Here is a 10,853-nt window from a genome sequence, read left to right as displayed (position 1 = left end):
GAACCAACTTGACAGTGCATAACAACAAGAGATGATAAAGCAAGGTCAATGTCTTGACCAGTGGAACATTCTACAATACTAGAAATATTCCATATTTGCTTTTCCAATGTTATTGTTAGTGCCATCAAGTCAGTTCCAACTCATAGCGACCATGTATAGGGTTTCTGGGGAGCAACTAGGAGTTTGAGCTGCCAACTTTGTAGCACAAACCAACCCTGTAGTCAAGTGCTTACCTTACAGCACTACACCAGGGCTCACTCTTCCAATAAACATTATTGAATGCTTGAAATGTTGCTAGTGTGACAAAAGAACTGAATTTTAAATAGTTTTTATTTTATTTTGAATAGTCACATTGAATAGTGCAGCTGTACTGCGGAAAGTCAGAGTATGAACACAGGTCTATGTGCTCCACAGCTAATAAATGGGGGAGCAGCATTTGAACTGGAAATCTCAAAGTCTACTTCCAAACAGCCAACCAAGAACCAACAGACTCCATTGGATTCTGGGCAGGCATTAGAGGTAGTCACTCTGAAAAATAGTTCATCTTAGGCATTTGAAGAAAACTGTTAATATCACTGTGAATTTGGTCAAGAGCCAGTTCTAATACTAGAATTATAACCTAAAGACTAACTGCAGATATTTTTGAGAGATACCATGAGCTTTTATTTATCAACCTCTAGAGAACTAGTTACTGCCAAGGGACCCAGAGGCAGCTTCATGTTGTTGTAGCTACATTATATGCATCTTTTTCTCTATTGGAACACAGGAAAATATCCATTTTCCCATTCTTAGTTAAGATGTCAGACACAAAACACCATGTGGTTGTGGTTTGAGAGATTGTTGGTTACCAAGGACATGAATCTGGTAAGCCTTTGTGCTGACCCAGCTATAAGCCCTTGTCAAAATAGCAGCCCCCTGTGGGGCATTTTTACATGTAGTCCATTTGCGGCAGGGTTCTGGGTCTTCCAGGAAAGCAGTGGTGAGTGGTGGCTTTGGATCTGTAGGTCACAGATATGGTTCTGTGCGCCACATGAGCTTTGCAACACTCTGTAACCCATCCTCTCTCCTCTTTATAGCGGGAAAAACAGAATGTACGATGTCATCCAAGAGACTGTTGAAAATGATTTCCCAAACTTCCTGGGAAAGATTTTTGCTTTCCTCGCCAATCCAGGCTTGATCATTCCTGCCATCCTGCTGATGTTGTAAGTTGGTCAGAAACCATGACTCTACTGCATGGAAACTTCCCCTTTTAGTAGGGTATACAGTTTGACAGGTCCTTCTTTCTTGCCTTTGGTGTTAGTCGGGCTTCTCCAGAAGCAGACACCAATAAAAGGATTCAAATTCAAGAAGTTTACTGGGGAATTGGATGGGGAAGTGAGGTAGGATAGGAAGGCCATTGTTAGTCTTGCTACCACTTGAGTATTTGATCCTTCTGGGGAACTCTGGGAGACAGTGCACAGCACGTTTCTCAGAGTCATCCCACCCTAAAGGTATAGGTCATTGGTTGTATGTAGGCTAAGAGATGGGAAGTCAATTCCCAGCAATTTTGACCAGCTGTGCTCATGGGTAAACTAGTTTATGTGGAGGTTGGGAGGGAAGCCTTAGGCACACAGGTACTAATTGTTGTTGTCATTCAGTCTGTTCTGACCCATTCCAAGGAGCAGCTGGTGAGCTTGAACTGCCAACTTTACCATTCACAAACTAACTTTGCAGTCCAGTTCATTAACCTACAGCACCACACCAGGACTCTAAAGGTACTGGTAGTGGCAAGTATTTCAGGGAGCAAACAGTGTACAAAGGACATGGGTGGGCACTGACATTAACTATAAAGCCCTCTACTTCTGAAAAATCAGCCATCAGAAACCCTATGGAGTACAGCTCTACTCTGACACATGTGACACTGCATGAGTAGGAATTGAGTTGACAGTAATTGAGTGAAATACTAAAAGCTGGGAGACCTTGGGCATGCTACTTAATCTCTCTGAGGTACAAATGCTCATCTGTAGAGATGGGAGGCATCCTTTCTATTTCCTGGGGTTTTCATGAAAACCAATGAGATGTGGATGTGAATGCACATGGCACAGAACTTGGCCCAGGAAAGGCAAGCAACTGATTTTGTACAAAAGAAACCCTGCCACACTCAAACTTCTCCTGAAGATAAATGAACCCTTAAACTAACCCTTACTGAACACTCTGAGAACTAGTGATGGTAAATCATAGACATACTCAGGAGAAGAGAGAAGGAGGGAACAGAGGCCTTCAGGACCTTCTCCAGATCAAGTGAGGAATGTAGGAGGGTAGGATTAGCCCATGCCCTGCAGCAAAGGCCTAGCACTTGTACTGGAATCCCTGCCTCAGTGTCCTGGGAAAAGCATGGGCTCTTGCCCTTTCCCAAGGTGGTAGGAACTCAGGAGGCACCCTTCTCTCTTGTAGCCTGGCCATCTACTACCTGAACTCAGTTTCCAAAAGCCTTGCCCGAGCTAATGCCCAGCTGAGGAAGAAAATTCAAGCGGTAAGTCTGGCAAGAGCTTCATCTTTGAGGGTAAAAAGATGTCATGTTTTTGTTTTCTAATTTGCCTTTTAATCTCAGTTGTATTTGTTAAATGGCTTCCATCTAAAGCAAATCTAAAAATATCTGTATTATAGGAACTGGTATTGCACTTGTTGCTGCTAAGTACTATCGAGTTGATTCCAATTCATAGCAACCCTGCACAGGGTTTCCAAGGAACAGCTGGTGGGTTTGAACTGCTGACCCCACTGACCTTGTGGTTCAAAATCCAATGCTGATCCTACAGTGTCATACTAGGACCCCTATGGCTATGTGGTGCTGTAGGATCAGCACTGGATTGCAAACCACAAGGTCAGCAGTTCAAACCCACCAGCTGTTTCTCAGAAACCCTACACAGGGTCTCTATGAACGGGTAGCCATCTCTCAACATCTCTGACTTCTGACTGCTCTCTTCTATTCTCCGTCAACCTACCTCCTTTAGACCTTAAAGAGCAAACTCAAGACCCATCCCATCCTTACTCCCTTTCCTCCTCTCCTGAAATGGATCTCATTTGTCTGGTTGCCAGTTTATCATCTTGCTGTTAATCTCACGGGGCTCCTGCCCAGATATAGAAACATCCTTACTCCCTTTTCTCTTCTCTTGAAACTAATCTCAACTAATCTCATTTGTCTGATTGCCAGTTTACCATCCATAATGCTTTCTGTTAACCTCATTGGGCTCCTTCCCAGCTATAGAAACCACTGAAATAGAAGATCAGAAGAGTTTCTATTCTTCCTCTGACCAGGCATTCTTTCAAACACTATGTGAATCTGAGAATCTCAAGCTTGTCTCTGCATTCAGATAAGGACCAACAACTTAGATGATTTAAGAGAGTTACCAGGATTTTAGGAACATTGATGGGTCAATGGTCAAATTCTTGCCTCTCATACTGGAGTCCTAGGTTCAATACCTTTCTATACATGGAGGCTTGGTTTCAGTAGAATTCCCAGACTAAAATGGACAGGGAAAAAAACTGGATTAAGAAGAAAGGCCTGGCTATCTACTTTCATAAATAAGCTGACAGAACCCTACGCATCAAAACAGTCCAATCTGCAGCCTCACATAGGGATGACCCATAACTGGGTAGTGTTCTGTTCCATTGTGCATGGGCTTGCCATGAGCTGGGGGCTGACTCAATGACAGCTAACACCACCATTACCACCACCAAGAACTGAAAATAGAGTTCTTGCTCTCTAGTTCTCACTCTCCTGTGCTCAGAGCCTCAATGAAAATAAATAAATAAATAAAAATATGGGCACCAACCATCCCTCCCACATCACTCTGTACTCATCAGGGTCCAGATAATTCATGGCAGGGGTCACACAGACTTCAGACACCATACTCACAACTCTGGAGTAGATTGGGGAAGTTAACAGGTTACAATTCAGAATTAGTAATGTTCAGGCCACAATTCTTCCAGTCAAAGAAGCCCCTCCTCTGCCATTCCTATAGGCAGGCCTCTCTCTGGCCCTTGGTCCATTGGCCTGACCTCTCCTCTGCTCCAGCAATGTTACAAAACTCTTTTAGGGGTGCTAATAAATGTCCAAAGGACACACCACTCTAAGCCTCAGTTTAAAGTTGCTCAACTATGGCTCAAGGGGTCAGCAAACCTTACAATTACATTCCTGTAGACACCCCACTCCATAAATGAGCCTCCTGAACAAAGGCACTCAGCTTTACTTGCTCCATGGGCTGGGAATCTTACCTTTCTGTCTGGTGTTCGGGCTCTTGCTTCTGCTGCTTCTGCTCCTCTGTCACTCCTCTGCCACTCCTCAAGTGTCACTGCTTTCTATCCCTGGGTCAAGGAGGTTCAAATGCACAGGGAATCTTAGGGTCCAAAAACATGCTCCACGCCTAACTCTTCTTCCTTGATGGCAGAGCAATCCCCTCTCCTGCTTCTGAAATGGCTCCTTAAATACCCACATTGGAGTTCCAGGTTTTTACAATCACTATTATCCCTGTTAACAATCATTCACAACTGATTCATATCATCCCATCAGCATCTTCTCCCACCTTTTCTACTCAGGCCCATCAGGAAAAGAGAAAAAAAAAAAAAAAAAATGTTTGGTGGGAGTTCCAAAGGCTATAGGAAGAAGAGCCATATGAAGTACTTCGCTGCGCTGAAGCCTCAAACACCCATGTCTTTGGTCAGAACCAACAGTTAATTTTTTGTTGTTGTTGTTCCTGCAGCTCCGTGACGTTGAGAAGTTCCATAAGTCTGTCAAAGGCAGGGCCATCGTCAAAGATTCAGGAGACACACTTAAAGGAAGCTCCAAAAATGCCACCCAGCTCCAACTCACAGAAGAAGGTAAATCTTATTCCATTCTGAGTACTTTATAAAACATTACATGGAATGGTAGAAAGAGCATATCATGTGAAATTGGTCTAGGATTGAAATCAGACTGACAGCTATTAGTGGTATCAGATTGGACAAATGATGAAGATCTGTTTTCTTCTCTATAAAATCATAATACTTCCCTCAAAGGATGGTGACAATGAGATAGGATCATGCATTAAAGTATTTACCAGACTCCTGACAAAGAATCAATAAATATTCGCTGGCAGTAATAAAAGTAGGAGCCCTGTGTGGTGCTGTGGACTAATGCGCTGGGCTGCAAAGTCAGTTTGAACTGCAAGGTCAGAGGTTCAAACTCACCAGACACTCCTTGGAAAACAGACTCGACGGCATTTAACAACAACATTTGGAAATGAAGAAAATACCATCTCTCCAGCAGTCTTTTGTTCATTTCTATTAAGTTCCTCAGCTGGCATGATAGTTCAGTGATTGAGAGAATTCCTGCTTTCCATATGGGTGACCCAGCCTTGATTTCTGACCAATACACCTCATGTGCAATCACCACCTCCCCCTTGATGGAGAGTTCTGTGTTGCTTTGATAGTGAACGGATTCCAGTGAAGCATTCAGGCAAAGAAGAAATGCACCACAATGGATAACAACATTCTAATCAACCTACTATGGAGATGGAGTAGGACCAGAAGTGTTTCATTCCATTGTGCAGGGGTCACCATGAGTCTAACACCAACAAGAACGCTGTCTGTGATAGAATAATATCCACACCCCTATAAGGAAAACAAGTTAATACCACTATTATTCAAGTTTATGCACCAACTACTAAATGGAAGTGAAGAATTCTCCCAACTTCCTCAGTCTGAAATTGATCAAACATGCAATTGGTAATTACTTGTGGTTGGAAAGAAAGGGAAGAATCAGGAATTAGAAAATATGATTTTTGTAATAGAAATGATGCTGGAGATTGCATGACAGAATTTTGCAAGACCAATGATTTATTTATTGCAAATACCTTTATGTTGCTGTTGCTTTTGTTAAGTGCTGTCAAGTCCATTCTGACTCATAGAAACCCTATATATGGTTTCTGAGGAGCAGCTGGGGTCAAACTGAACTTGCAGTCCAGTGCTTATCCTACAGTGCCACACCAGGACTCCAAATACCTTTATAAACAACATAAAATGTAGTTTATAAAGGTATATGGACCTTTACTATACACATGGACCTGACCAGATGGAATACTCAGAAATCAAATTGACTCCATCTGTGGGAAGAGACGATGAGAAAAAGCTCAATATTATCAACCAAAACAAAACTGTGGAATGGACCATCAGTTGCTCATATGCAAGTTCAGGATGAAGCTGAAGAAAATGAAAATGAGTTCATGTAAACCAAAATGTGACCTTGAACATATCCCATCTAAATTCAAAGACCATCTCAAGAACAGATTTGATGCATTTGACACTAATAACCAAAAACTAGAAAAGTTGTGAGATGACATCAAGAACATCATATATGAAGAAAATAAAAGGTCATTAAAAAATAATAATAAAAGACCAAAGTGGATGCCAGAAGAGACTCTGAAACTTGCTCTTGAGCATAGAGAAACTAAAGCAACTAAAAGAAACAATGAAGTAAAAGAACTGAAGAGAAAATGCCTAAGGGCAGCTCAAGAAGACAAAGTCAAATATAGTAAAATGTGCAAAGACCTGGAGTTAGAAAACCAAAAGGAAAGAATACATTCAGCATTTCTCAAGCTGAAAGAAAAGAAGAAAACATTCAAGCCTCAGGTTCCAATTTTAAAGGATTCCATGTAAGTATTGTACCACAAGTTCTGTTTGAACTGCAAGGCCTGTGGTTCAAACTCACTTCAGAAACCCTGTATAGATTCATTATGAGTTGGCACCAACTCAACGGCACTTAACAACAATAATAAGGCAAAATATTGAATGACACAAAAAGCATCAAAAGAATATGGAATGAATATAGACTCACTGTACTGAAAGGAAATGATCAATGTTCAACCATTTCCAGAGGTAGCATATGATCAAGAACTGATTGTATTGAAGGAAGAAGTCCAAGCAACACTGAAGGCATTGGTGAAAAACAAAGCTCCAAGAATTGACAAAATGCAAATTGAAATCTTTCAACAAACTGATGCAGCACTGAAGGCCCTCACTCATCTATGTCAAACAGTCGGAAGAGATCCAATATGTGTGCTATTCCAAAGAAAAGTGACCCAACAGAATCATCAAACAATATCATTAATATTGCATGCAAGTATAAGTTTGCTGAAGTTAATTCAAAAATAGCTGAAATTCAAAAAAAATGCCAGAAATTTAAGCTGGATTCTGAAGAGGATGTGGTACTAGGGTTATTACTGCTGATGACAGATGGTTCTGGGCAGAAAGCACAGAATACCAGAAAGATGTTTACTTGTGTTTTATTGACGATGCAATATGTTATGTGTGGATCATAACAAACTATAGATGACATTGTGAAGAATGAATATTTCAGAGCACTTCATTGTGCTAACAAGGAACATGTACATAGACCAAGAGGCAGTTGTTCAAACAGAACAAGGGGATACTGAATGTTTTAAAATCAGGAAAAATGTGTGGCAGGGTTATATCCTCTCACCATTCATATTAAATCTGTATGCTGAGCAAATAATCTGAGAAGTTGAATTATATATAAATTGAAGAAGAAGAACATGACATCAGGATTGAAGGGAGACTCAATAACAGTCTGCAATGTGCTGAAGTTGTCAAAGACTTCAATTTGCTTTGATTCACAATCATGGAAGGAGCAATCAAGAAATAAAACAATGTATTACATTAGGCTGAAAAAGACCTCTTTAAGGTATTCAAGAGCAAAGATGTCAGTTTGAGGACTAAAGTGCACCTGACCCAAGTCATGGTATTTTCAATTGCATTACACACATGTGAAGGTTGGACAATGAATAAGGAAGACCATAGAATAATCAATGTGTTTAAATTATGGTGTTGGCAAAGAAGATTGAAAGCACCACGGGCTTCCAGAATAATAAACAAATCTGTCTTGGAAGTATAGCCAGATGCTCCTGGAAGCAAGAATGGTGAGACTTGTCTCTCATATTTTTGACATATTATCAGGAGTCCTAGTGTAGCACTGCGAGTTAATTCGTTGGATTGCAAGGTCAGTTTGAACCACAAGGTCAGTGGTTCAAGCTCACCAGCCACTCGTCGGAAATCCTATACAGGGTTGTTATGAGTGGGAACCAACTCAACGGCACTTAACAATAACAACAACAATCAGGAGAGACTGGTCCCTGCAGAAGGACATCTTGCCTGGAAAAGTTGAAGTCCAGAGAAAAAGAAGACCCACCCCCCATCCCCAACAAGGTGGATTGACACAGTGGCAGTAAAAGTGGGCTCAAACATAACAACACTTGAGTATGTTGCAGGGCTGGGCAGTGTTTCATTCTGTTGTGCATAGTGTCACTATGAAATGGAACTGACTTGATGGCACTTAACAACAACACCTGGAGCATTGGTGGCACATAGGTTACACAGCACTCAACTGCTAACTGATAGGCTGGCATTTGGAACCCACCAGCTGCTCTGTGGGAGAAAACTGAGGCAGTCTGCTTCCACAAAGATTACAGATTTGGGTACCCTACTGGGCAATTTTTTTCCATCACGTGAGGTCACTATGAGTCAAAATAACTGAGTAACAACAATACCAACAACAAAACTCCTCATTATGTTTCCTATGGCAATTCTACTCCTTTATATTCTTCATAAATTAATGTTCATACAAAGATTTTGTCATTCTTGAATCTGTCGGTTACTATGTCACATCCTTCTAATGTCTGGCTACTTAATCCAATGTAGGAATGCTATTACTGCCTGCCTGGATTTTCTTAATCTGTTTAGTGTGCCCATCTTCCAGATGCTCTGAGTGTTGGCCAAGAATGGATCATAACTGCTTTAGAGGGGGAAATATTTAATCTCTAAGTTTTGAATTTTGTTTATTTTGGTGATGGTGGTGGTTATGTGCCGTGGAGTCAATTCCAACTCACAGCGACCCTGTACAGGATTTCCAAGGCTATAAATCTTTACAGGAGCAGAAAGCCTCATTTTTCTCCCACGGAACAGCTGGTAGTTTCGAACTGCTGACCTTAAGTTTCACAGCCCAATTCGTAACCACTATGCTACCAGAGCTCCTTTGTTTATTTTGGTGGTGGTGGTGATGTACCGTGGAGTCAGATCAACCCATAGCAACCCTGTACAGGGTTTTGTTTATTTTAGGGAGGTTTAAATCTAGGAGCTACTATTCCTACCAGAACCAATTTATAGTCTGTTTATAAAGAGAAGCTCTGGACTGTTTAGAAAGATAAATGTAAGACAAAGTCATATAAGTTGCAAAGACAGCGTCCCAGGGCTTCAAAAGAGAGTGATCACAGATGTAATTGAAAGATGCCATCTTTGGTATGATCCTATTTTCCAAGGATGGTCCCCATTTAAAAATCAAACCATTTTCTGGACACACTTGCAGAACCAGCGTGTGGAGGAGATGGTTGGTCTTCATTATGTTTCTCTTTCTTAAGAGATTAGCTAGGATGGTTCTAGCTGTTGTAACAAACAGGTCTAAAATATCAAATGGCTCAAATACAATAAGTTCTATTTCTCACCCAACATAAAGTCCAAATGAAGGGTTTTTACTTGATGGTCACATTCTTCCAAGTAATAATGAGTGGGCCTGGGTTCCTTCCGGCCTGTGGTTGCACCTGCATTAGTTGGTTCAGAGTGAGTACCCTGGAAGGCACACCTGCAAATGGTGCCCATCAAAGTTCTGGCCTCTTTCACATGGCCATAAGAATCTCCAAGGGAAACCTAGTCAGTCTACTTCTGTGTCCCAAAAGAAGAACTGGGTTTGATTAAGAGCTGGCCATTCTTTGCCTCTAAATTGGAGTTAGGGGAAAGAAAGAAAGCAAGTAAGTGAAGCAGCTGAAAATTAGATCTGATTCCAAAGATTTCCATGATTCCTACCCCTCTGTCATCATATTTGGCCCTGACAGTGACATCCTATGGAGCTGTTGTGATTGTTATCTCAGTTTCACACGGGAGAGGCTGGCCCAAGGCTAGAGCTCAAAGCCAATTTCTCCAGCCCTGCTTATGCAAACACTAGGCCTAGGTGCCTCAGATCACTGAGGATAATCTGACAGCTCTCACTTGATCAAACATGACTGAAATCAACTTAAGGGCAACTTCAGAGAGCTCTACATTGATGCTAGACTACTGGAATGAATTCTCATATCATTATTCCTGTCCTGGTTCATTTTTCAGGAACCACACCTCACTCTACCAGCCCAAGCCAGACTCTGGAGAAGAAAGCTCAGGGCCCTGGGACCTCCAGTTCTGCAGGCAGGACTGTACTGCCTACCACCAGGAATGTTCCTGTATCTCAGCCTCCTGGAGTCAGGCTGAATTCTAGCCAACCCCTGCCTCAGACTCATCCTTGGAGGTCAACTTCTGGAAAGAGTACACGGAGACCACCGCCCCACTGACACCTGGGACTTACTGGAGCACCACTTCTGGAGCTGATCTGTAGGCCCCAACTGTCTCACACATTCACCCAAATTAGCATCCTGTCTTCTTCTCTGTTCTTATATATTCTCATTTACTGTGGCAACTCTGATTAATAAATCCCGGGCCCTTATTGGTTACCAAGAGGTGGAAACAATGACTTTATCTACCCTGTGGAGGACCTAGAGCCTTCCTTCCACTAAGTGTATTTCCCAAAAGTTTGATTCAGGTACCTCTGGACCTTGCACTCATGATGGTTTCCCTTGGCTCCAAGTTTTGGGGGACAGAAACAGACCTGGGATACCTAAAACCCCTGCCCCAGTAGACTTTTTTTATGTCACTCATTTTGGGAAGCCCACATTTCTGACCATCATCATCTCCAGCTAAAAGAGGTAAGGTGATTTAAAGGAAAGGAACAAGACATCAAT

General features: G+C 41.8%; 1 protein-coding gene across 1 annotated transcript in view; it reads left to right on the top strand.

Annotated features, from left to right (window-relative positions):
* The window catches only part of TMC2 (transmembrane channel-like 2), a 122,708-nt gene extending 112,302 nt beyond the window's left edge, over positions 1–10,406 (top strand). The window contains exons 16-19 of the mRNA XM_006874862.1: positions 1,077–1,202; positions 2,434–2,512; positions 4,740–4,857; positions 10,186–10,406. Of these exons, the coding sequence (XP_006874924.1) occupies positions 1,077–1,202; positions 2,434–2,512; positions 4,740–4,857; positions 10,186–10,406 (544 nt within the window). The remainder of the gene's footprint in view (positions 1–1,076; positions 1,203–2,433; positions 2,513–4,739; positions 4,858–10,185) is intronic.
* The last annotated feature ends 447 nt before the right edge of the window (positions 10,407–10,853 follow it).

This window comes from Chrysochloris asiatica, unplaced genomic scaffold (genome assembly GCF_000296735.1).
Source record: "Chrysochloris asiatica unplaced genomic scaffold, ChrAsi1.0 scaffold00304, whole genome shotgun sequence".
Classification (NCBI taxonomy): Eukaryota; Metazoa; Chordata; class Mammalia; order Afrosoricida; family Chrysochloridae; genus Chrysochloris; species Chrysochloris asiatica.
This window is presented reverse-complemented; position numbering and strand designations above follow the sequence as displayed.